At 41.8% G+C, this 27,657-nt stretch overlaps 1 protein-coding gene across 1 annotated transcript in view; it reads left to right on the top strand.

Moving 5' to 3' along the window:
• Positions 1–4,208: 4,208 nt before the first annotated feature.
• Lamc1 (laminin subunit gamma 1) overlaps positions 4,209–27,657 on the top strand; it is a 109,059-nt gene continuing 85,610 nt past the window's right edge. Inside the window, exon 1 of the mRNA XM_076832235.2 lies at positions 4,209–5,083. Within this exon, the coding sequence (XP_076688350.1) occupies positions 4,669–5,083 (415 nt within the window). The 5' untranslated portion in view covers positions 4,209–4,668. The remainder of the gene's footprint in view (positions 5,084–27,657) is intronic.

Here is a 27,657-nt window from a genome sequence, read left to right as displayed (position 1 = left end):
CAAACAAACAAAAAACAAACAAAAAAAAAACCCCAAACCTGTTGCAATATGTGACACTAAGGCAGGAGGATCACAAGTTAGGAGTCAGCCTCAGCAATTTAGCAAGGCCCTAGGTAACTTGGGAGATCCTGTCTCAAAATAAAAAATAAAAAAGGACTAGGGATGTGAACTCCTGAGCTCAATCCCTAGTACCTCCTTTCCCCAAAAGAATTCTTTTCTTTTTAACAGCAACTAACCATTAGGGGTCAAGAATTTATTAAAGATATCCTGAGTCCCCACAATTCAATCATATTTTCTGCATATAAAAGATAATCTCTTTTTTCTATAGTTGAGATGTAGTTCACATTTAGTTGATAAAATGAAAAAAATGCCTGAGAACTAAAGTTCTCTCTTGATGGGAAGATTTTTGGATGGGGGTGGGTTTTGCTACTTGTTTTTGGAAATACCTCTTTTTTATTATATTTGTACATTGGAATAAACGAAATTGTGTTTTAAATCTTATGAATTAAGTGTCCTTTTTTTCCCCTCCCTTTTAAAACTAGTATCACAATGTAAAATGGCCTGCACTTGGGCTGAGTGGGAAGCAAGACCTTTACCTCATGCAAGAGGAATCTTGTCTTTACCTGAGCATGGCCACAGAAGATATCTTATCTTGTTATGTTTGGACTTGTACCAAGGACTCAGGCAGGATCTATAAACCCAACTCAAAGTAGCATGCGTAGTTACCGTAACTTCGAAGAGGGGAATTATAATTCTTTTCAGTATTATACTAATTTTCACCAATTTTAAATTCCCATTTGATGGCCTAAAAACCTTGGAAGTATATGATAGCTCTTCTTTCCCCTTTCCCCTATCATGAGTGACCTTTACACAACTGAAGGAAACAGTTATGGACAGGCAGCCAGAAAGGGCAGGCTCTTGTCCGGCTTTGCTTCCCCCTATTCTACAGAGGCTAATTTCTTGGAACCTTAGTTTCTAAAACTCAATGTAGGCAATAACATCCCCTGCTTCAGTGTGATTTTGAAAAGTGAAAAATAATATGTAAACATAGGCAAACATTTTATATTTTTAATAATAACTGCTAACTACAGGTTGCATTTCTAAATATGAAAGATGAAGCATATAATATCCTAGTGCTTGGGCTTGGGAAGAATATAGGGAAATGAGGTCAGAAAGACTAAAAAACAGAAAAATAAACACATTGGTAACCACAAAAGATTAAAAAGGGACAACGTTGTAATCTTGAAAGGTCTATACAAACTTTTAAACAATTTTTCTAATTATATCATGCATTCTGAATCCTGATGTAGTAGACATCTGTTGTTTTTTTCTGCCTTGTAACCTGCTCCTTCCTGGCAACAGCAGCTTTTTCTTTGAACTGCTTTCCCCCAGTATTCTGGTGGACTGACAATCTCATACCTCATTCGCCATTCTAATGCGGGAGGATATGCTCAGGGATCTGCAGGTAACCAAAGCCAGACCAATAAGCATCCTTCCTTGAAATAATCCATATAGATCCCGATAGAGAGAAGTCTCTTTTCTTTGGAGTTCTAAATGGAATTTATTTTTTTAAAACTGGGGCTCTCAATGGGAAAGGCAGTAAAATAAATCAGGCAAAACTTTCCCATGTTCATGAATGAATACACTACCAGTATAACTCCATATCATGTACAAGCACAAGAATGGGAAGTTTTACTCCATGTATGTATATGTCAAAACACATTCTACTGTCATGTATAACTAAAAAGAACAAATTTTTAAAAATTAAAAAAATATTGATTCCAAAACAAAACAAAACTGGGGCTCTCCTGTTTGTAAACAACCACATAACCTTATCCTGTCTGTCTGTGGCACAGAGGCATTGATGATTGGCCACTAAGACCATCTTTTGAGGGATCTAAACCCAATTTTCCCCACACCTTCATATTTTTCTTCTGAACACCACATCTATATAGTAGATAAAAGTTTTCAAGCAGTTAAGAAGATGTGTTTAAAAGGCTCTGGGATTTTCTAAAAAACAGGGTAACTACAGTAAACAAACAAACAAACAACAAAACCCTCACACTTCGTCATTGCTTTTTTTCCCCAAATACCAGGTGTGTTTAGTTGACTATGATATCCCCAGGTTCCAACAAATACTTTATTTGTTGATAGCATCAAATACCTGGTGTAAAGATTTTCTGAATTGTCTTTACAATTCTGTTAACAAAATCTTTGGTTTGTTTGAATCCAGGGCCAGGCAATGGAATAGAATTTTTATCATCCAGCATACTGGTTGGTTACACTTTACCTTTTTTCAAATAGTTACTTCCTTGTTGCTGTAACACATTCCCATGAATTAATAAAATTTAGAGAGTCACTCAAGGTCTCTTTATGTGCTTTGCAAATATCAGATGAGGTTCTGGTAAAAAAATTATGGAGCATGCAGGCATAAATAATGGCTTGAAATTAACTTTGGATATTAGAACCCATTGAGAGCCACTGAGAGCAGTGACAAGGAAACACATTTAGGTTGCTTTTGCAGCCTTTGGGGTCTTCTTTCATCTGTTTTGATTATTAGTAGAAAAACAGATGAGATCCATCCATTGTCTATCAATATCTAATAAAGTACTGAAAATTTATAATAAGGCAAATGCATTAATATATTTATTAATGTACTTCTTAAAATCCGTAGCTTTATTGACAACTTACATCCTTATCTGTGTCCTATATTGCCCTTGTTAGTTCTCAAGTAAAATTTAGAACGTTGAGAGAATATCATCCTCTCTAGGTAGAAATGAATATATTTATTTTGCTTCAACTCAAATATGAAAGATTAAAACATTATTTTTAGCCTCCCTTTTTCTTCCAAAGAGAAGGTGCCAGGAGTGAGGAGGAGTTAGAGACATTTAACCATGCAAAACTCCATTTGTCTCATCAAAAAAAGGAACATTGTGCGTTGGATGTAAACTGGCTCTCATCCTCATCCCCATGGATCATTATCCTTAGGACCCTCTTAATTAGGATCTGTGTGGGGCTAGCACTGACCCTAATCATAATCACCTAACCACCTAACATTTTATTGTTTCAGAAATCCTGGGTCCCTATTTTAAGGGGATACCTGAGTCTAAAACTGTGTATTACTGTCATTTTGTCATTAAGGACCTGGAAAGTTTTATTTGGTGCATCCACCTTGGGGTTTAAAATCCGCTGTCTTCGGCTGGTCCAACCACGGTACCCGCCCTGTCCGTTCTTTGCCTGCCCTATCAGCACTGGGTAAGTGCCTGGGTTCCGATCTGGGACTAAAACTCATGATCTTCTGGCTCAGGTTCTGCGAACTGAGTCATTCTGGCACTGAGAATATTCCGTGACTCAGCAGGCCCGAAAAGGAGGATGTCAGAATCCAGATAATTTCAAGTCTTTTAAAGGCAAGCTGGGGAACACAAACAACACAGTGGAAGAATTTCGCAGTAGGTCTGCGCACCCAGGGGAAAAATGTCATTCCATTCCCAGCCTTTTCGCTTCCTTCCTTGTTCGGGTTAAACGACTGGTTATACTTTAATTTTGCGGCAGGAAATCGCTTCACAAAACTCATTTTGATGCTGCGACCAGGCCCTTTACTCTCCAGGGACCATGTCAGGCCCCTCAACACCCGGGACCTCTCTCTCCTCGTAGGGGGTTAGAGCGGGGTCCCGCGCAGCAGGGGACATTCCCCGGGACCGCACCCGAGAGCTGGGGCACGCAGACAGCCCCACTGAAGCGTCCCTCCGGACATGGCCTCGGGGCGGTGGACTAGAGGACTGACACCTGGCAGGGCGGGGAATCGCCAGCCGCTCGCGGCCCAAGTTGCCGTGAGGCCGGTAGGCCAACCCCGAGCGACCTCACGGACCCGCGTCACCCCTTTAAGGGCTCCTCCTAGGCGCTCCCTACTCAACCGAGCGTCTCCTGAGCACGCAGAGCCGAGGACCCCGCGCCCTACCGGTGCAGGCAGCCGGGTCTTCAGGCCTCCCATGCCTCCCGGCATGCACCGCCCCGCCGCCCCTCCCTCCTCCTCCCCTCCCTCCTCCTCCCCTCCCTCCTCCTCCCCTCCCTCCTCCTCCCCTCCCTCCTCCTCCCCTCCCTCCTCCTCCCCTCCCTCCTCCTCCCCCCCCCTCCCCGCTCCCCGCCCACCCTCGCGCCCCTCCCGCCGACAGCGCGCTCCGGGCCTGAGCGCGAGACGCCACCGCCCCCGCCGCCGCCGCTAGTCGCCTGGGCGGACGCGAAGTCCCTGGCGCGCTGAGGGCGGGGGAGCAGCTACGGGGGCCGCGGTGCTGAGAGGAGGCCGGGGTTGGGCTTTCTCCTCAGCCAGACCCCACCCCACCCGGCCGATCCCACCCCCTACTCCTTCCTTCCCGGGGCGCGCGCTCGGGTGCGCGCTCGGAAGTCGGGGGTCGGCTCAGAGTGCGAGCTGCGCCCAGGGTGGGTGAGGGAGGCGCAGAGGCGGTGCGCGGGGGCAGTGGCCAGGGAGCCGCACAGTCCTCGCTAGGGGCGCCCACCCGCCAGTCTATTCGGTGCGAGCCTCCGCCCGCGCGAGAGTCCGGCTCGGGGGCCCCCAGGCTCAGCCCGCGGAGTGGCCTCCCGGGGACGCCGTTGGGCGAGGGGAACGCGCCGGCCCTGGCCTTTGCAGTGGCCCAGCGCGCGGGCGGTGGGATGAGGGGCAGCGAGCGGGCCGCGCTGGCCTTGCGGCGCCGGGGGCGACTCTGGACGGTGCTGGCTGTGCTGGCGGCAGCCGCGGCGGGCTGTGCCGGGGCAGCCATGGACGAGTGCACGGACGAGGGCGGGCGGCCGCAGCGCTGCATGCCTGAGTTCGTCAACGCCGCCTTCAACGTGACCGTGGTGGCCACCAACACGTGTGGGACTCCGCCCGAGGAGTACTGTGTGCAGACCGGGGTGACCGGGGTCACCAAGTCCTGTCACCTGTGCGACGCCGGGCAGCCCCACCTGCAGCACGGGGCAGCCTTCCTGACCGACTACAACAACCAGGCCGACACCACCTGGTGGCAAAGCCAGACCATGCTGGCCGGGGTCCAGTACCCCAACTCCATCAACCTCACGCTGCACCTGGGTAAGCGGTGACAGCCCTGTCCCTTACTGCTGCTCGCTAACAACTCTGCACCCGGGCCGTCTCCACTCCCTGGTCCAGCTTGAGGGGCCCAAACGCCGCGTGCTGGCTCTCTGCTCCCCAGCGGGGACCACACAAATTCCTTTCTCCAACTTCTATAATTGATCTATCCCTTAACATCCGGTGAGGGCCAAGATGCTCTCAGCTGCGTCTCTTTGCTTTCCTATTATTTCTAACTTAAAGGGATTCTTGCTTCTTCAAGGAATTCTTTGCCATTTCAGCAGTTAGGATTGTGGTTCCTTTTTTTTCTGAAGCTTTAATCAAAAACACCCATCCTCCTTTTAGCTGTACTAGCCGGGCCATCTGAAGGCGTGGTTGAATGCTTGGATCAGAGAAAGGAAGATCCACCTTTTGCCTTTAAAAAGTTTAAATGTGGCTTTTTCTCCAGAATTGAAGATGACTGCTGTTTGTTAAGGGAATTAGAGAGGAGCAAATACCTTTACTGCCTATATTGCCTAGGTGTAATTAAAATAGAAATTCACTTTTAAAAGTTATTGTTCAGCCTTAATTAAGAGCCACGAAGCTATTTCACTGCTAATCCTGGTAGAGAGAAAACAAAAGTAAGTGACCTACTCACTAATTGCTGGGAACAGTTTTGTCCCCTTGTATAAAGGTTCTCCACACTGTCTTCTTGCTTTGAGTCAGAGCAAGTGCTGAAACACACCTAAGTGACCTTTTTAGACATTGGGAAAGGGATGTTCAGAAAATTGCATGGCAGGGCTGTGGATGAGAAAGGACATTCATTTGAAAGTATCAGAAATTCTGTTTGATTTTGGTAATTTTTTCCTTCATTTTCGAGATTAGAAACAAAAAAATTTCATTGTGTTTAACAGAGTAACATGTATGTGAAACTGACATTTGATTTATAGTGCTTCAATTTTTCATTGCATTTTGAGACTTGATTTTACCAGTAGCTGGTACTAATGAAGTTCCTGAGAACAGACTGTCCCAAGCCATTCTTCTGTCAAAGCAGAGTAATTCTATAGGACTCATAACATCATTGGGAGATGTTTGAAAGGGACATTTTGTAGGCAAATAGTTCTTTTGATCATGGTTTTGTATTATCCTGTACTGATCTCTAGCACACTAAACTTTGCATAAGTTATCAAGATTCCAGAGAAGGAATACTTACAGGGAAAGTGCTTGAGAAGTGTAATTAAATTACTGTGAGTGGAATAAGTTTTAGAAAAGCAGTATTTAACACCTTTATAGTAATTAAGGTTTTGTTTGTAGATGAGTCATTGGGAAGATGAAACTTTTTGGAAATAAGTTCATGAATGAAACCATGTGGCACCTGCTTTTCAACTTGTTGAAGAAATAAACTGCTTTGAGTTCAGTTTTTTAAAGGTATTGGAAATTTATAGAAGCAGTGGTGTCTTGGAAAAGTACCTATCTAAAGGCATTGCAAGAGACTCAGGGTTTCCCAAGATCTTGAAGGGATGCTGTCTTAACTTCTCTCCCAAGTGTTATGTTTTTAAAGTTGGCCAACATTAGTTTTGTAATTTATATCCAATTACTTTTTAAAAAATATCTATTTTTTACTTGTAGTTGAACACAATACCTTTATTCTATTTATTTTTATGTAGTGCTGAGGATCAAACCCAGGACCTCGCGTATGCTAGGCGAATGCTCTACCGCTGAGCTACAACCCCAGTCCTATATCCAATTACTTTTGTTTGAATTTTGGCTTGTTAAAGTTCCTGTGTTCACCTTTGAATACTCTTGAATTCTTACATTATCCATTTTCAAATTTAAAAAATTTCAAAGAAAAGACATTACCTTGATATTTCTGAATGCCTGAGATTCAGTTGTTCAGTCCTGAACAATAGGTTGTCAATCTGTTGTAGGCTTCAACTAACATTTATTTCAGGTGATTGCAGAGGTAGATGGAGTACTTAATGCTCACTTCTTTGTTGCAGAGACAATGTGGTAGAGTAAGAGAGTATCATTCAAGTTAATTTGCTAATGCTGGGGGGCAGCTAGATACTAACTTTGGATCATGATGATAATGAGTTCAAAAGAGATCTTCAGAGTACATTTAGTTAGGACTCTTTTTTTTTTTAACTCTAAAAATGTTTTGTGCTTTGACTTGTTTTTGCTGTAATATTCTTAAGTTGTTGGTAATATCTTTGCTAAGTGGCATTCATAAAACTATAGATTTAAAACTCTTAAGTTATTTGAAATATCTGATATAATTTTTTATCATTTGTACTTTAAGCTTTTTAGTTGGTTTATATAAAACTTGACCAGAACTTACTGTGCTTGTTCTTGGATCAGAAGCGATGTCCTAGAGGAAATTGTGTGTGATGAAGGAGGTGGAAGGGGGAGGGAGATTTGTACGTAGTGGGGTTGATGTTCATTTCTCTCCCCACTTTCTTTTTGATGACAAGGACATATGTATGCATGAATGTTATGATCAACAATTTGTGGCAAGTGGGCAAGGCTTTATTTATCAGTGTGTGTTTTGGTATTCAGCATATTCACTACCTAACTTCAGTTACTCCTTGGGCTCTAGCTAACTAATTATTTCCCATGAATTCAAGTACCATGACTGTTTTGTGCATCTATTAAATCTCCCACCCAGTTCAAATTTCACATACCCTTCAACAAGTGATGCATATTGTGCTCTGCCCTTACAGAGCATGTGAAACTCGAAGTGAGCAGTGTAAAAGAACTAGGTCTTGCTACCACTGTGCTAGCCTCCTTTTAATGTTGAACTTTAAACATAGTAAGCTGTAAAATAAGCCTAGTTATATCACACTTAAGTAGTTTTAAGAAACACATGTTTTGGCATTGGTCGTAAGTCACCTTTTGTTATAAAAATGAAACATGACATGATATACTCAAACAGTGAATACAGTATGTGGTCTGTCTCCAGTTGCTTAGCAACCAGAGACCACCGTTTATGATTTCTTATGTAACCCTTCAGAAAATTTTCTTATGCATACACATATCAGATTATATGATCATTTTAACTGGTACCTCTTTGGGAAGAGGCAGAGACATATTTTAATGTCTGGCAGGAACAAATTAGATCATTGTACTAGTATCATCACTTGCTGTTACAAAAGCCAGGAAAATCAGCCTTGATTCTGAATGCTATCAGGTCTTAAGCTCCATATATAGTAATCCAGGATGCAGAGTATCTTCAGATATAGTTAAGTTGCTCAGCCAGGTATCCTTTTCTAAAAATAATTTTTTCTTATTTTGTTGTCCTTCTAAATCTTCTAAATTCTGTATGTATCATTTAATTGCTCTTCGGAAGTTTGACATTTATGTCTTATATTAATAATTTATAAGTTTTATCAGTATGCAAGGGTAAGATTGTAAGAGTGTAGCTGAGGATTTTTCTTTTATCAAACAGTCCCTTTTATTAATTTGATAAACATTATGGATAGAAAGTTGGCAGACAGGTTCTTGAACTTGGAGGAAGGTAGCTTTACCTCTTTCTTGAAACAATTAGGTTAAGGAAAGAGTGCTTATAAAATCAACTCAAATCAAAGTTTATGGAACTCTCAAAATTAACAGAGACCAGATTAGTTTCCAAGTTCCTTATAAACTTTAGGAATGAATTGCGATTAAACAAAATTCTTCATATGTGAATTTCCTTTTGTGTGTATAAATTAGAAAGATTGACACATAAGGTTATAGCATTTTATTCTGTTTGGTCCTCTGATGAGTGTATTTAACCAGAAATGAATAGCAGTTTTTTTCTTCAGGAAAATCTTTACAAGGTAGGCTCTGACTGTGTCAGGGAGTAGCTCGCTCTGGTGACTTCACTGTGGTATTTGTGTACCCTGAGGGGACACTGTTTTAGTTTGTCTCACAAAGGCCTGATTTACATTTTGCAGGTTTCAACTTGAGAAGTTAAAGAGATGTTCTTTAATGACCAGTAGTTGTTGAACAGTTTTATAAAAGTTGCTGCTGGCTGTTTTTCCTATCCTATAGTTCACTGCTTTTTCTGCAAATTCCTTTCCCATTCTAAGGCACTCAAAAAAAAAAAAAAAAAAAGTCACACATTAGAGGAGGAGTCAGAACTATCAGGCATCCCCTTTACCCCATCAATTTATCATTAATTGCATTTGTGGAAGGAATAAAATTTGACCACTTCAATTCTAAACCCTTTTAGGAAATTGGTTATGCCTTTTGCTATGCACTCCTTGTTCCGTGCATACATTCTCATGTTACTCTGCCCGATACCCCGCAAATGTTTTAAAAATATCTATGAAATACATAGCACTATGCCTGATAGAAAGATGTAGAAGATTGAAGGCCCTGTTTTCAGGAGCTTATTCTCTGCTACATGGAATTTACACACTCAGTTGTAATGTTATTGCAATAATAAACCAAGGGTATCTTTATAATATTTTGAAGTTTATAAAGCCTCCAGTTTATCACTGACTAGATTTTTCATAACTCAGTGAAGGCAAAGATGAGGATCCTGTGGTTGGGATTTGCCAAAAGTCATAGTGGAGGTAGGTCTTGCTCTGTAGTTGAGTACAGTAGCTCCTGCAGCTTGTAGCTTCATCTCTCAAAAGAATGTTTAGTTTATTCCATGGCAACTTTAAAATAAAAGTTTATGTACCCCCTGATTCAGTGACACCAGGCTCCTTTGGTTATCTTCCTTGACATTCCTCGGCCTGTTCCTTTGTACCTATGGTCCTGTTTTCATGTTGCCCCTGTCCCTGAATGAATTAGTTTTAATCTCAAGGTTTATGTACTGTTTATAGATTTTCAATTTGTACTTTGTATTTCTAGTTTTTTTTCTCCAGACCTAAAGACTTGTTGTATATGATTAATTGGGGTTTGTCCATAGGCCATATCGAAACTAAATTCACTCCTTATTGTCTCACCTAACTTGAAGCTGTTTTGGATTTTCTGTATCAGGGAATGCATTTTCTGTCTAACATTGAGGCTCTCAACCAGTTCTTCCCAAGTCACCTCTGAAATAGAACCATGCTTGACAGGCTTTCACCAGGAAAGATTACTCTGGTGAGCTTACAGGGTGACTGCTGTGAGGCTGGTCGGCTGTATCTCCATTCCTTTATTTCCCACCCATCTTTAATATACTTTGCTTCCTATTCCTATCACTGTGGCTCTTTAATGCTTATCTTTCCATCTTCTCTGTCCCAGCCTTAGCTTACTGCAGTGGCCTCCTGTCTGGTAGTCTTCTTCCTCCTGTTTATACAGATGCTTTTCAACTTGTGGGTTATGTCTCAATAAAGCTGTTGTTTTTTTTTAATATTTATTTTTTTTTAGTTATCGGCGGATACAACATTTTTGTTTGTATGTGGTGCTGAGGATCGAACCCGGGCAGCACGCATGCCAGGCGAGCGTGCTACCGCTTGAGCCACATCCCCAGCCCTCAATAAATCTGTTTTAAGTTGAAAACATTGTAGTGTTATATCCCCAGTCTCTCCAAATCATAGCTTAGCAATACAGCTAGTGTATCCGTTAACTCTTGTGAATGAAAGGGAGCTGTGGTTCTTTATAGTACCCCAGCATCACTTGAGTCTGTAGTACTATGTCTGGGTAGCTCAGGAAAAGATCAAGATTCAAAATTCAAAGTCCAGTTTCTACTGAATGTGTATCACTTTCACATCATTGTAAAGCCAGTAAATCCTAAGTCAAGGGGTCTTTATGCCTCAGTATGCTGAGTGGCACACAACTGTACTCAGCTAACCTGGGTTAAAGACAGGTTGGGGACTTAGTCAACTTTGAGTTCAGTATAACATGATTAACACTTATTTGTTGCTTTCTGTGCCTTGGCACCAAATGAATTCTTGGATGGATAGTGATTTATAGAATGCTGCCCTGACCTTGGGCTTAGATGATGTTTTAGTCAGCATTTCTTTGCTGTGACCAAAATACCTGACAAGATCAACTTAGAGGAGGAAAAGTTTATTTTGGGCTCACAGTTTCAGAGGTTTAGTCTGTGGTCAGCGAACTCTATTCCTCTGGGCCTAAAATGAGGCAGAATATCATGGCAGAAGGGCATGGTTGGTAGAAAGCTGCTCAGCTCATAGTAGCTGTGAGGCAGGAAAAGAGCAGGTGGGGGAGCTAGGGACAAGTTCTCATCTCCAAGGCCATGCCCTGGTGACCTACTTCCTCCAACTATGCCCTACCTGCCTACGTTACCACCCAGGTGTCTATTCAAATTATTAATTCATCAAATGGATTCATCCAATCATGATATTACAGCTCTTATAATCTAGTATAATCTCATCTTTGAACCTCATTGCTGAACATATGAGCCTTTGGGGGCATACCTCATATCCAAACCATAACATAAGGTCAAATGAAATTTATGTCTCTAGATTTGGGGGTAGCAAATCATGGCCCCCTGGCCAAATTCAGCCTAGCCCTGCCACCTGTTTGTGTGGGCTGGGAGCTAGGCATGGTAGTATTTTTTCTTTTTAATTGAAAAAAAGTCAAAAGGTGAGTAATATTGTGTGACACTTGAAAAATTGAATGAATGGCCTGTAATCCCAGTGACTTGGGAGGCTGAGACAGGAGAATCAAACTTCAAGGCCAGCTTCAGTAACTTAGTGAGACCTTTTTTCAAAATAAAAGATAAAAAGGTCTGGGATGCAGCTCAGTGATAAAATGACCCTGAGTTCAATCCCTAGTACCAAAACAAAAAAACAAAATCTTAAGCTTTACTGAAACAGTTAAGCCCTTAGAATAACATGTTGGTTATGATTGTTTTTGTACTACAAATGTAGAATTGAGTAATTGTGACAGACTCCTTATGTCCCAGCTCACAAAGGCTAAACTACTTACTATGTATCCCTCAGTGCACAAGTTTGGTGACCTCTGTTCTTGACTAGAATGCTCATATAATTTCTAAGTGAGAAATGCAGACAGACAAGATTCACTAAATTTACCATTTGGGTGGAGGTGGGAGGTGCTGTATTTCTAGTACTTAGCAGTACATCTGGTGGAGTGTTGTTAAATTGGTGTAGTGTGAGTGAATAAGCCAATAGCTGAATTATAAATGTCCCAGCACATTGCCCATTAACTGAAATTCTTTGAAGCCATACCTTTGACTTGTGTTTATTTTTATTGGTGCCATCTCTCCATTTCATGAGGTGTGCACCACTGTAGGAGCTAATATTAAGTGTGGTATGTGGTGGTTTTCTTTCTATAGCTTTTAGAAAAGTACTGAGTGAGTTGTGAAAGTGATATGAAATTTGAAAGATCCGTGACTATTTTCTTTTGAGTAAAAATTAGACTGTTAATGTGACTTAAAGTCATTTTAGATCAATTTTATGAGAAAACTCACAAGTTCACACTTGTAAATATGTATGACTGAAATATTAATGTTAATTTGCCTTTTTCTTTAGAAATGGTCGTAAGAAAGTTTTTTGGAAATGTATATGGTCATTGTTGGAAAAGACTCTTTAAGGGGATTGTTAAGCAGTTGGGGAGGAAGATTTTTGTGTAATGTCTTATTTGCATCTTTTCTTAGTTTCTTTAGTGTATTAGGGGTAGCATTAGAAGACGTGCATACTGGGGCATGCCCTGTCTTCAGGATGTGAGGGTAAGCGTGGGTTACAGGTTGCCACTGTGGCCCACACTCAGGTGAGCAGGGAGTTGGGTGTCATCTTGTTTGTCCAGCTTTGACAGACTCATGCCCAACATGCTTCTTTAGTTGCTTTTCCTCTACAGCTGTTCCTGATTGACAGCTCCATTGCTGTCCTGTTGGGGTTTTATGGAAATGTGTCAAAGTTTAGAGCAGAGCTGTTTGTTTATTTTTTACTACTCAGATTCCTGGGAAGAGTTAAAAATTGGGGATTAATTTGTCTGTTAAACAGTTTCAGAGGGTAAAACTTCAAAATGATTGTGCACTGATGTTTCTTGCCCTAAGATTTGTAAGAGGGTCCTGCTGGCATTTGTAAGCATCTTTCTTATAATAAAATTAGGTGTTTGTTCATTTGGGCCTACAATTGACGGCTTGCTAATGGAGGCTATTAGAGAACTCATTTATGGAAATGTCCCTGAGGTTTTAGAGTATGGCTCCAGACTTTGGCGACACTAAATAAGTGTGTCTGACTGTCTTTCCATGTACCCTTCCAGAGGGCCAGCTGAAAATAACTGGGCCCCCGTCAGTCTGGTGCCTTCTGCAGCTACATATTCATGAAATAAAGCAACTTATCTCTGTCTTGGACAATGGCGCTCAGATCTCTTGTGGGAGGAGGACCTTGGGGAGAGTCTGAGGGATGAATTAGGGCCTTGCCTCACTTCCTTTTAAAACTTTAGGGATGATAGCTCCTCAGCTCTCTTCCTTTACCCTCTGTTTCCATCTTGGTGACTCTTTCCTGTTATATTAAAGGAAAGACTGAACTGTTTTATTCTTTGGATTTTTATTTTTTAATATATGTATATATTTAAATCAGCCTTCATGTTTCTTTTTCTTCATTTGAATTTTTTGAGTTTGGCACATGGTCCTTCCTGCGTAGAGTTAGGGACTCGTTACCTTTTGTTTCATGATGATAAATCACAGTGTACATGAAGCTCTCTGCTGACCAGATGATTATCCATGGCAGTGATGAACAGTCTGTCAGTACTGCCAGAGACATGGTTAGGGGCTAGTCTTTTTGTTGTTGTTGTTCTTGGTTCTGATTTTGTGCTCTGCATATTGATCTGGAGAAATTCATAGCTATATGTATTTGCATGCATCTTGTTGCATGTAAATTATTCCTCAGAAGGGAATTAAGACACTTTAGTAAAAAATAATATGTAAGGGATCTGATTATTTATTGTATGATTTTTGGCCGAATGTAGGAGAGCACAGAACCTGAGGCTTACACATCTCAGACAAGTTTTTTTTTTTTTTTTTAAACCATCTTTTTCCTCGTTACCAGAAGTCTCTGGTGTTAATAGGCATTAGCAAATATTTGTTGAGTGAGCCAACAAGTAAGCCCGCTGAGTTTAATTGAGCTGTTCGCTGTTTGAGTGGAAGTAGCAGCGGAGTTTGCTGAGGCAGCCAGGGGAGCCTGCGGGAGGCGCAGTCATCTTGGCTCTTCTCACCTACTCAGAGCAGGTAGTGGTTTGGATCAGTGCTTCATGGTTTGATGTGGCAGAATGGCAAGGCTGTGGTTGTTGCTGCAGGCATAGAGGCTTGTGCTATGGTCACAGTGTCTAGCTGTCTTATAACTTGCTATTTGGTGAAATAAAACCTAAGTGTTCCACAGATTCAATCTAAGTTCTGAGGACACCGTCTTCATTCCTTTAACAGGTACCAGGTAGTGACTACCTTTTGGGAAAAAAAAAAAAAAAATAAGTCTGAAGCTTGAATTGTGTGGCTTTCTTGGGGAAGCTTATGGTGCTTTCTGTACCTGTGTGAAAGGCCTGCCCTCTGGAGAGGAGATGAGCATATTGCATTGGGCTTCTAATTAGTGGACAAAGATGTCATATAAATAAGGTAGCTGGGGAGAAAATTTTTCATTTTGGGGCATTGTAACATGGGATGTGTGAGAATCAGTGGTTATTGAAGACATTTTCTTTATCCTGTGGTGATTTGTAATGTGTTTGAGGAGACAAGATAAGAACATTCACATATAGGAAAAATAATACTGTTGGAACTTTTTAAAGTGCACAGGGAATTCTCACAGAGCACCTTGTAGAGTGTGGACTGAGCATAGCCCGCCGAAGGTCCCTGGGTCTTGACGAGATGTAAAGGAGATGGGTGGAGGACTTTGCCATAGGGTGAGTTGCCTGCAGAAGGTTTGAAAGTGGCCAGATGTTGGGGAAGGCATTGGTGGCCTTTCATGGAGTAGTGGGCATATGCTGGATAGGTTCCGGAGAGAACAGGAACTCAAAAACTGGGTGACAAAAGAGAGTGTACCTCCCTTTGGGGACCTCCTGATTACTTACCTTTGACTCTTCAGTCTTGAAAAATATCCCCTGTGGAATAATAAGGTAAGAGGATGGTGGCCTCTCAGGTCACACAGGTGTGTTTGGGTAGGAGTCCAGACCTGCTGTGGTGCGGGGCTGCCACTCTGCCTGTGAGGTCCAACCTGGTGTTAGCCACCTGTGGAGACCTTAAATTGGGGACTGAAAATGATTTGAGAATCTCAAATCAAAGAGCTCAGCCTGGTTTCTCTGCCAGACCTCTGCTTGAGGAGCTCTGGATTTGGGTCACTTCTGTTAAAAAGGGTTCCGTACATATTTGTGAAAGACTGAGGGCTATTTTCAAGGGAAGAATTTTAGGTTCTGGGTACTTCTTTTAGTTGTGTATTATTCAGCATTAATGCCTCTGGAAATCTCTAAGGAATTTATTGAATTTCAGATTGAAGCCCTGGGTTTTGTCAGCGTGTACTGATAGGAAAACTACCATACCGCATGTCTTGAAGGGTGGTCAGTGCTTACGCCACACAGGGGACTCTCCTTCCTTATCTCCTTTCTGCCTTATCCATGACTGCTTTCTGGTTGTTGAGGATTGTGGGTTCAATGCAGTTGCTTACTTAATCTGACATCGTCAAAGATAAGAGTGGATCTCCAGATTCTATTTTGTTTCCTCCTCTCTGCTCTGAGTAAACCCTTACATAGTGTTGGGTTTTTTTTTATGCTCTTAGTCAATTTGCTAACTGAATAGGTCTAACCTACCTTTTATCGATTGATGGCTGGATAACTGCTGTGGCCCCAAGAACTTTCTTTGTCACCATTTCCAACTTTCAGACCCAGAAGTGGCACCATTCACTTTGATTCCTGTGTATACAGATCGATCAATTAGTCAACACCCACTCCTTGAGTCTTTCCCATGCATTTTCCCTCCCTTTTTATTTATCTGTCAAAGGAGTCCCCATTTAGGAAGTGTATTTACTGTTTTGTGCTTCTCCCCACCAATTCTACCTCCACTTCTAGGACCTAACATTAAAAAAAATAATAAAATAAAGCAAAACTCCCTAGACCTATTCAGTGTGAGTTTGCTGCTTGATTATGGTATCACTGTCACTGTCCTTCTGCCTTTCACACTTTAAGACCTGCTTAATATGAGTTTTATGCATTTCTGTGATGAATGTGGTTACACATTGCCTAGGAAGACCTGAGGATTTTTAAATGCTTGTGTTGGGTTTCCCAGCTTGTGAGGAGGTTGGTGGGATGCACTCTGCTGCTCTATTGGAGGGAGGAGTTCGGGTTTAACCCACCCCTGGTTCTGCCCCCCACATTGATAAAATATAGAAACATAAATGTACTATTTTCTCAAGTGATTCCATTAATTTTCTTAAGACAGGATGACAAGATCCTCACTATTTCCAAGAGAAGAACTTTAGAAAGTGGGTAGGGACAGCTTGATGAAGTGAATTGCTTTTTCTCTGAGTTTTCTGTTCACTGGCAGGAATCGGGAAGCCGTGTTTTCCTGCTCTGGCAGCACAAGTCCTAATTAGAGGCAGTAGTGGTTGACCCACATGTTCTTCAAGCCCATGTCCTCCTTGTCTTTAGAAGCTCTTAAGGACTAAATTGGATTAATTTGGCAACATACAAAGATTGGATCAAGATCGGGGTTTAAGCTATCTGCCCCTATCCCTTACAACATCGAGACCCTTAGTGTTTGGGAATATTGGCATTCAGTGGACATTTTAAAACATGAGGCTGCTATGGTTTGATTGTGTCCGCCTCAAGTTCAGGTGCTGGAACTTGATCTCCAGAGGTAGTGTTGAGGGTGGGACCTTGAAGAGCTGGTTAGGTCTGCTCTCGCTGTCAGGGGAGTGGGTTTGTTGTGAAGGTGAGTTTGGCCCCCTCTTGTTTGCTTGGGTACTCTTTCCCATGTGATGCCCTCCCTGTGGTAGGACACACCAAGAAGGCCCTCCCGGAGGCCAGCACTGGGCTCGTGGGCTTTGCAGCCTTCCAAACTGTGAGCACATCAGTTTCTGTTTATTGTAAGTTACCTGGTCTGTAGTATTTGGTGATAGCAGTGTAAAATGGACTAGCACAGTGGCTAACTAGCAGAATAAAATCATGAAATTTTGGAGTTTGAAAGAAACTTAGGGTAAATTTTAAAATGTAAAAGAAAAAAATGTTTCCGGGATGGATCCTGGTTTAAACGATTTAATCTCTTACCAAGAAGTTCAGGTAGGCGTAGTTGCTTAGGTTAGCAGTTGTGCTGCTTCTCCCTGTGGTTCTTGCGAGTTGGGGACACTATTCTGATAGGACTGGTGACACCACCTTTGCTGAGTCCTTGGACTGTTATTTCATGCCAGGTCACAATTTGCTACAGGTGAGCGCTCTGGAATTTTCATTGAAAATGTTCTTTTTTGAGATGAGAAGAAGCAAGGAGCTCAGGGAAGGAGGGGACTTGGAAACCAGAAGAACAGCAGTATCTTTAATTGCTTTGAGGGCATGCTTGCCTCTCCTTGGGAAAAGGACTGTGTTTGGTGGGCTTGCGTGTCTGGGATTAACCTTCAGAAGGTTAATTTTGAATTTATAGTGAATATTTTAGATAAATTCATGGGACAGAAAGTCTGCTAGAGACTACAAATTCCTAGAATTCTACAGATTATGAAAGTTGGTGGGAACATCTGTAATGCAGCTGTAATAAATTTGTTTACTTTATCAGGATTGCTTTAAAGGCTCTTGCCTTCTTGTTTATTGCTGTTTTCAGCATTTTTGTCACATGGCAAAGGGTAAGTTAGCATCAACTCCTGGTGGACTTGGGAGTCATTTAGTTTTGTGGTTATTCTAATAAGGTTTTGGTTTTAAACTTATGTTCACTTTAAAGCTGTTATGTCCTGGCACAGAGTCAGTGGCGAATCCTGGCCATCCCCAGAGGAACTGATTCTGGAAATGAGCACACCTTCCAGATGTCTGGAGAACGTTCCTTTGCTTTCTGCGCTGCTTTCTGTGTGTTCTTGCGTGTCGATTTGTGCTTTCCTCTGTTTTTTACTCTCATGGCTCCCTTGGGGAAGTGGGGAGGAACCTGCTTTTTGTGCTGGGAAATAAAATAGATAATTAAGTTTGGGGAGAAGCCTTTGGAGTTGGTATTGACATTTCTGTGAGAGGAAGGAGAGGCCGCTTTGTTTCCTTGAGAGAGGCTGTTGGTAGGGGTGGCATTGGGCGTGACCTCTGAAGTAACTAAAAAGGGACTTATTCACATCTCCAGTGATTTCCAGTTACAAAACGGGCCTCTAATGCTCTGGATCAGCAGCCTTTTAACCGAGCCTGACTAAATAGAGCTTGTTTTGAAACCTGCAGCCTTGCTTAGCTCCCGCTGTCTTTTTGTCCTGCTTGCACACAGCTGTTCTGTTCATACATCGTTTTGTGTTCAACTGGCTGGTTCCTTCCTCGGGTCCCTTTTATGGTGAATAATGGACACATGGGAGTTTGAACACCCAAGTGGGTGGTTATTCAAACAGGAAGTCTTGAGGAAGCACAGTAACCTTGTCAGAAGAACAACAGATGGGACAGGAAAGGCCATTGATGATTCGAGACTGACAACATCTGCAGGGAAATGTCTGATGGCTTCAGAGATGCAGACGTTCTGCGGCTCACAAAGGGGACACAGTTTATTTGAAACTTGTCCCAAAGATTTTTAAAAAAACTTTATTGAAAGTTTAAACAGTGAAGAAATGTTTGAACTATTAACCCCTAATCCATAGAATAGACAAAAATGGAGGTGAAAAAAAAAAGAAAGAATGTGGCACTGGGGTTAAAAATGGGGCAGAGGTTGTGCTGCAGTCTGGGAGGGGGCCCTAGTACCTCATCCTGACTGTGGAGTCTACAGAGACTGCCAGAGCGGAGGGGTGGATCAAAAGATGCAGAATCTTTCATTATTGAGCACTGGAGAAATGTAAGACGAAGAATGTGTAGGTTGCATTTGAAAAAGCCCAGGGTCTAGCAGGAGAGCAGGACTGTGGGTCCTCAGAGCTCCGAGGCACTGTGCAGAGAGCTGGGAGGGAACTGCGGAAAGCCCATGCCTGCAGAAGAGAAAGGACTGTAGCTGATCCATCAAGATAAGCACCTCCCGCCACTTTCATCTGGTGACCTTTAGGATTCCCACCCATCTTGAGATTCTTTGTATGGCAGAGGGCTTCCTGAAACTAGTAGATCTAAAAATGAAGATTAAATCTGGAAGGTAAAGAAGGGAGACGTCCAAGCTCACAGCAGTTCACATGAAGCATGAGGGGTGATAGAAATGCTGCTGGGCCTAATTCATGGAAACAGCAGTGTTTAGCTCCAAGGAGTTCTGCGGCTGCCTTCCTCTGCTCTTGATTTCTGTTTAGGTAAGTATAAGAAACAGCAGTTGTCAGTGGATCTTTAATTAATTAATTTATTTATATGTGGTGCTGAGAATTGAACCCAGTACCTCACACATACTAGGCACGTGCTCTACCACTGAGCCACAACCCCAGCCCTCACCCATCCACTTTTGAATTTCAGTGGACACACTGTGTGTTTGTGTGTGAGGAGGTGCTTCATTGGATTGTTTTCTCCATTTCCCCCATTCTACAGGATTCACTGAGGACAAGACAGGTTCACTGATTTCTTAATTCATCTAACAGATGTTTATTGAGTGCCTATTATGCAAAAGGCATTGCAAAGTGCTGGGGACAGGGTAGAGAAGACCATAGCTCACATTCTGGGTAAAAGGCATACAGTGCAGAGGACCTGAGCAGGTGGGGTTACATTGGCTTTCCCCTCCCACTGTCTTTTATGCTTCTGGTATCTATATAGCATAGTACTGTTTATGTGGTGGTAGAAGCCCACAGAATTTGCTGAATGAATGAATTTCTACTGCTGTGAAGCTGTGCCCACAGAGTTTAAGTAAGTATAAGAAACAACAGTTTTGCTTAGGTTTTCCCAAGATGGAAAACATTTTACATAGGGTTGTTGGAATTGGATGGATGGAATGGGAACTAGTTTTGTTGGGTAAAGACTGAGCCACTGCACCAAAAAGCCCCAACAGTAAATTAGTTCAGAAAGCATTGGCATTTGCTTTTCTTTCATGAGTTAGAACTGAGGGAAGCCATTCAGGGCAGCAGGTAACTCTTCTCCGTACAGAAAGGCTGGGGCTCCGGAGCTTGTCATGGCTCTGACAGCCACAAGGGCATAGCTCTCCATGTTCCATATAGGAGCATACTGTTGAGGAATGTGTGCCCAAATGTTATGGCAGACCTGAAGTGTCAGACCTCATTTGTATTGTCTGTCTGTTACAGTGACGGAAGAACAGATTTGGGCACACGGCTCTGCCCCACTAACACTTCCGCCCTGGCGTTGTGAGTGCCCACTCCTGTGCCATCAAGTCCTGTTTCTCCTGTTTTGGTCTTGTGTGGAGAGTCTTCTTCAGAGGATCCCATTCTGTGGCTAGCAGTTTTAGGAAATGGACCTGAGGCAATAGCAAATGTGCCCTCTGTGAACTGGCCCCTAGTTGTTCAGAAGAGCTAGTGCTCTACCACTGAGTCACAACCCCAGCCCTCCCCCCGCAAACTGAGGATTCTTTCTAAATGACTGTGATCTTGAATTGACTTCTATTTTCTTTCTTGGTCAGTCTCATTTTCTATTTGCTCAGAGTCTTTTACTAGCCTCCTTTGCTCAGAATATCTCGTGGTGTCCTCTGGGCTTTCGCATTCTGGTTTCTCTCATTAGGAAATTCCCTTCTCCATAGACTCTTCCACACATTCTAGACAGTGATAGAGCAGTACTTACTGTACCACTCGTTAGTCACTTGAGCATTCTGTTTTCTTTTGGAATCTTTTTAATGTGTATTTATCTTTTTAAATTTGAGCTCATTGGAGGTAGGAGCCATATTTTAAACCAAGAGTTCAGTAATTTAGAGCTAGGTACTTGACCTGTGAAGTGACAGGCGTTTGAATATTCTTTGGTTGTCTTTATGAATCAGAATTGATTCCAAACTTGACAGAGAAGCACAGGGCTAATTCAACAATTAAATATGACCCAAGCATGGCTTTGGAAGTGTGTGAAAGAGCTGCATTCACTGAGCTTTGGAGGAAGTCCACAGAGCTGTTTGAAGCCATCCTCCTTGTTGTGGACAGTTATAGTAGAAGACCTGCCTGTTTGTCCTGTTGGACTTTCTTTTGAGAACAAGAAAATAGCTGAAACCAACTATAATTTTTTTCTTCTTTTTTTAAAAGAAGTCTCTTTCCAGGACCCACAATGCCAAGTTAAATATCTTTCTTTTTTTAGCTTAGTAGTTTCTCAGTCTGGGACTTGAACAGCTTCTGTTTCACCAACTAGAAATTCTTAGGAGCTGGGAATGTGGCTTGGTGGCGGAGTGTGTGCTTAGCAAGTGTGGGGCCCTGGGATCAGTCCCCAGTGCATGCACACAAGGGCCCTATGAAGTTGGTGTTTAAATACTTTTTTTTTTAAGTAAGGAACACTAAAACCTTTTTCTTCATGTCATCGGAAGGTAATGACAACGTAATACTTCCCTGTAAATTCTTAATGCTGGTTGCTAGTGAACCCAAGGGTGGTTCCTCAGGGGGAAATCTTAGTTACCTATGCTGATGGTTCTCCGGCACTTACCAGTAACAAGTAGAATTGTCTCAGAAGTTTGTTTCTGTTTTTTAATATAGGTGATAACTTGATTAGTATTAATTGTTGACTTGTACTTGCAGGTAAATACAAGGTAAAGGTAAAGTGTTCTGCATGCATTCTGTTATAGCGCACAAGTTGATGGAACAGAATTATGGAATAAAAGCTTCCCTACAAAGTAGACAAGTGACTCTGGGAGTGTTTCTTCACACTCTTCTCACCCAGGAATCCACAATCCTGGATCTTATGTTAGTCTTGCTTTAGATTGCTTTTATTGTCCCTAAACAACAATGTATTATCTCAGATTAACTTTTTGATGTATGTGTTGTTGGGCCAACAGGAGACATGATAGGTGGGGACTGTATCCAGGATTTCTTTGTATTTCCATTATAACATAGTTTTTTGTATCCAGTATATTCTTAAGAATCTACCTGCCTGCCCTTAGAGTAGAAACTAAATTTGGAGAAAAATCTGGTTTTTTACTAAATACTGTGTTTGTTGTATATAACTGTCCCCCTCCAAAAGCATAGACAGAGGTGTATTTAGGAAGTGAATTCACATTCAAGGGAGAATGCAGAAGGTCTTGAAAGAGAGTCACCTTTGGTAAAGTAAGGAATACACACGCATTCAAGGGAGCAGATTGGCTGTCTCTGAAGGGAGAGATGGCAACCTGTTGGTGTGGGGTGTTAATATTTATAGAGGGCCAGTGTTAAAGGCCTGGCCTGGAGGTGGAGGGTGGGGTTATACAATTTTGAGTCCTCTTCCCTTTGCTTGCGCATTTCCCTCATTTTATAGGGGCATGGGTCAAGGCCATGTCACTCAAGATTTACAGCTGTGCTTTCTGCAACTCAGTGGCTTGTGGGCATTTCCTTTAAGTCAGTATCTCTTTCTCTCTATCCTAAATCCTTGTCTCATATCCCTGCTGCCCCCTCTGAGAATTCGATCCCTTAATCATAAGGGTTGGTGAGGAATAAAGATCCATCTTCTGTGGCTGCTTCAGGCTGGCAAGTGGTGATTACCCTCCCTAGTCTGGGATCACAAGTCTCATCCTGATTGATCTAAAGGAGACAGACACTGGTCTCATTAGTGGCAATGGATTGGAATTCTTGAGTTGCTGACCTCTTAACCTGGAATGGTTGCAATTTTTTGTGTGGGAAAAGTGGCAAAAAAGTCTTCATGTTCTGTATTGTTAACCAAAGTTGATGCCTCTGAAAATCCCCTTTTGGCCACCAAGAATTGCCACAGAAAAGATGTTTCTGGAGAAGGGGCTAAGGAGTTCCCAGAAGGGAGGGGGAGCTCTATCAGACCAGGGAGGGTTCTTGGTATGGAAAATAATTTCAGCAGGAGCCAGACAGAGGCACAGACAGGTTTATTTTTGAAGTGGATACAAATTTAAGAGAGAATGGGGGCCATCTCGAGAGATGCCTTTAGGGAAAAGTGAGAAATAGCATTCAGGGGAGAATGGAGGCTGTCTCCAGAGGAAAAGGCAGCCTACAACTGCTCTTTTTTTTCCCCCTAGTTGTTGATGGACCTTTATTTTATTAATTTGATTATATGTGGTGCTGAGAATCAAACCCAGTGCCTCACACAAGCCAGGCAAGTGTGCTACCACTGAGCCCCAGCCCCTACAACTGCTTTTTAAATGGGTCTCCTCAGTGGATATCATCTTAATATTAGTCTTGTTGGAATAACATTTATATCCCCTGCAGTTAGAGAAGATACCCAGAAATGGAAAGGCCTTATACCGGTCAGATTGAAGTTGTTGTATTAGAATAAATTGTGGAAGAAGTCTTCTTCTTCAAAAATCTGTTTAATGGAGGTAAAAGAAGTCTTGAATTTTAAGTTTATGTAAAAAGGTTATGTTAGCACTATATTCTTGAGGTTTTTTTTTTTTTTTTTTTTTTTTTTTTTTTTGTGGGTGCGTGCGCACGTATCTGTTTTCTCTAACTTAAAATATGGTTAATTGTGTCTGTTTTTGCTTTTGTTTCCTGGTGAGGGAATTTGTTTCTTATCTCCTTAAGTACCAGACTTTCCCATCCTCACTGAATTAAAAAGACATTATTCTGGACCATCTATTAAACTGTGTCAGTTGCCTGGGTGTAACAGGGACAGTTTGGGAAGTATCAACAGGAAATTGGATCTATAGTGAGAGGCATTTTATGTGTTTCTGCACATCATTCTTTTAAATTCCATCTCCTTGCCTACCGCTTGTAGCATCTTAAGTACTACATATACAACTCCCCACTCCAGGCGGTGTTACCTACCATCTGATTTTTATCAAAAGTCAGGCTTCAGAGTTGCATTGTATAGGGCTTTACTACCTGCTCATCTCCATGTAAACTTTACTATGTTGTTTAGTCTTATAATCTGTATTTATACATTTAATCCATCCCTTATTAGAAATGTAAATTCCTTTTACATTATGACTATTGTAAATAATTCTTTAATATATTTACCTAACTTTTATGTATCTTTCTGGTTGCTTTCTTAAATTGAATTCTGAAAGATGGAGTTACTGAATTAAAAGCATGAATATTTTTAAGGCCTTTGGGTGTTACAGTCTTAAACTTTGAGTAGCAGGATATGAGAATATCTTTTGCTCTGAAAGTTTCTTTCTTCTACTTATAATGTGGGTTAGTCAAATTAATTTTTCTTCATCTGAGTTTTCAAGTTACTCAGTAGTTGGCAAGTCATGGCTGCCCAGGATGCAGCTCTGGTTTTGGTGTTTGTGATGCATTAAAGATGGCTAGGAATGCTTCTGGGCACTCCTCCCTGTGCCTGTGGACTCTCTGGCCTGCAGCTCTTCCGTGGACCTGGTATAGCAGCTGTGAGGGTGGGACAGTTCCATGCCGAGCCTTTAGTGGATTGGAAGCTTCTGTCTGTCTCCTGGAGTTGGACTTTCTATGGTCATCATGCTTGAGAGGACACGGGTGGGCATGCTCAAGAGTGTTCCCAGCTGTGTCCAGTCTTCCATCCATCCCCACATAGGCACTAGGCATGACCAGCCTAGCCGCCAGCCGGATACCATCAGATGATATCAGTCTGTGCTGTGTGAGTGCAGCAGTCACCCAATTGAGCCTTCCCCAAATTCCTGACTCAAAATCATGAGATATTAAAATGGTGTTTGCTTTAAGTCACTTAACTTTGGAGTAGTTTGGTATGCAGTGATTGAAAATTAAAACAGCGCTGGAGTGTCTGGGTTACTGAGTTGGAGGCTTGGGTTATACGCCCCGCCCCCAGGGCAGTGGCCTTTATTCCTTCCAGGAGTGCTTGCTGGAAAAGAACCTGTGGTCTTCTAGCGGAAGGTGCACTTCCCTTTGGCTTCAGCTAGAGAGCCGTGGGAGAGGAGAGGTATCCTGAGGCTATGCATTTTTGTGTGAGACTGGAGCTTGGCAGAAATTTCAAACTGAGTTACTATCATAGGAATCTATTCTTACTATCATAAGAATCTGATTCTTCTGGCTAATACCTTGTTTCTTCTGAATGGGAGACAGGTACAGGGACCCATCTGCAAGATGATCTCAAGCAGAGCCGGGAGTAGAGTAACCAAGGAAACAAGCTGTGTTCAGATTCTTGGTGTCCATGGTTTCCTGCCATTCTCCCTAATCAAAAACCTTTTTTTCATTACCTGTCAATAAGAATGCTGGTGTCCAGGTGGCTGCCTAAGACTCTGCACTGTGGCCACCAGGGCCTGAGCTGTCTTGTGCTCCACCTGTGAACTGGTCCCCTGTCCATGGGTGTGTCACGTCCATGCCTTTTCCTTACTCTTCTTTCCTCCTTCCAAAGCATTGCACCTTCTGCTCCTCCAGTCTCTGCCAAACTGTACTAATGTTATTCTCATACTGAAAGGTTCGTTTCAGTTTCTTTCTTTTTCAAAAAAATCTTTCTTTTCTTTGTCCCTTGTTCTTCCTCACATTGAGCACAGTCTGCTTGGCTTTTGGGGTATGTATCATATATTATATCCCTTAGTAGATTAAAAACAGCTTGACACAAAAGGTCTTATTCATTAATAATGGGTAAGAGTGTTCATTAACTTATTTGGATTAAGTAGAAACCTTTTCTATATGTGCGTTTTCTTCTTTCAAAAAAAAAAAAAACTACATAAATATTCTCTGGGAGGATGTGCACAGAGGCATGGAACTTAAGGAACAATTGCCTTGAGAGCTTGTGGGTTTCCTTATGCAAACACAGGTAGAAGAGCAGGGGACTCACACAATGACTGCTCTGTTCTTCCTAGTGTTGGCTGGGGTTCTCTGTAATCCTGCTTCCTGTCCAGGAAGGGGAAGATCGGTCACTTCTGAATTTATTTGTTTAAATTTATGGGACAAAAATGCTGTAAATCAAATCTTTTGTTAAGCTTTTATAGCACATTAGATGTAAAAACTTGGAAAAGTTGGTTTCCGAAATAGATGAGTTTGCTCCAGATATTTTTTACTGTGGCCCACCATGACATATGTTTCACGTTGCCACCTGGTCAATACGTGTAAACAAACAAGTTTCTCAAGTCAAGACTTGTTGTTATTTTACCTGTTATTCTTTATTCTGTTCTAACTTTAGTTTTGTTTTTTAAATGCAGTTTTAACCTTTTTTTTTTTTTTTTAGGTTAAAGTAATTGAAAATACTGAGGTAGATGTTTGATATGCTAAAGATTTGATTCTGAGACTAATCAGCTTGGGGAGAATGAGTGCTTTTAAAGATTGCATTGGTGTGTGATTCTGGTCAGAACAGTCACATTTTATGAAGACATTATATAAGTCAAAATTGTCATACGAAAACCATAGATTTTCTTGTTAAGAAGGAATATAAAGTGGGTGGGCTCTTTCGTCTTTGTTCAGGGAGAGCTTTTTGCTTCTCATCATGACCACTAACAAAGTCAAAGCACTGCCCCCAAGGCAGACTTATTTATTTATTTTTTAGGTTTGTTTTCTCCTAAATAATTTTATTACCTCCAGTTTTCATTTCCAAGTCACTGATTTTTAGGTGCATTCAAAGCACTAGCATTGTTAGCACCAGCACTTAAGAGCTAACATTTATTAAGTAGTAGTTATGTGTCATATGTGGTGCCAAGTTGCTTTTCTTACATTAATCCTTAGAATGACCCATCCAGGATGGTGAATGTTCCCAGTTTACAGAGGAGGAAGCTGAGGCACAAAGAGGTCACACATCTGTCTGGAGGGAGATAGGATGTGCACCTTAGGGTTTGGACACAGAGCCATTCTCTGTAGCAGGCTGTGATTCTCTTAGAATAAAAGGCTTCCTGTGAAATGCATTTATGCTCTTCTTGGCTTTGGGGACTGATGCTACTTATTATTCATTCCTAAAATCTAGGGTCATTTCCAGCATTCTAATGACAGAGATGCTAAACCACAACTTGATGTTGATATTCTAGGATTATATTGGGAATAAATCGAAGATAAATATGTCTCTTGATATTTTAGTAGACGGTGTTGCTTAGGGGTTCAAGGTTATTCTACTTTGTATTATATATAGTGTCTTGCTGAAGTTTCTCTGAGCTTGAAGTTTTCTTGGTTGAAAGACATTGAACATTTTATTTATTTGTGCTAGATACCATAACTGGCTCTGAAACTACAGAAATTCATGTGTAGCCTCCCTTTTACTGATTGGGACATGAGCGGGCCATGAGTGGCTCCCCCAGGTTCCAGACCCTGCTTCCTTGTGCTCCGCTTTGGCTGCCTCCTCTGCCATCTCATTCCTTTGCTTATTGAGGGCCTCGTGGTTCTGTCTCAAACCTTCCTTTCACTAGTTTGTGAAGTGAGGTGGCAGATCTGTCCAGCCATTTACTAGTAATTACTGAGCTAAGCTCTGGACACTTGCTGAGGGTGACTTAGTTTCTTTAACACTTGGTTTTCCCATTGCAAAAATGAGGCAATAATAGCACCCAGTACATAGGTTTGATGGGAGGACTAAATGTAATAAATACATTAATAATGTTTGTGTGGTGTTTGGTATAAAACAAACATCACTGATTATTTTTAATGATCTTAATAAAATTGGTAGTCTAG

This window comes from Callospermophilus lateralis, chromosome 13, assembly GCF_048772815.1.
Source record: "Callospermophilus lateralis isolate mCalLat2 chromosome 13, mCalLat2.hap1, whole genome shotgun sequence".
Taxonomy (NCBI): domain Eukaryota; kingdom Metazoa; phylum Chordata; class Mammalia; order Rodentia; family Sciuridae; genus Callospermophilus; species Callospermophilus lateralis.
This window is presented reverse-complemented; position numbering and strand designations above follow the sequence as displayed.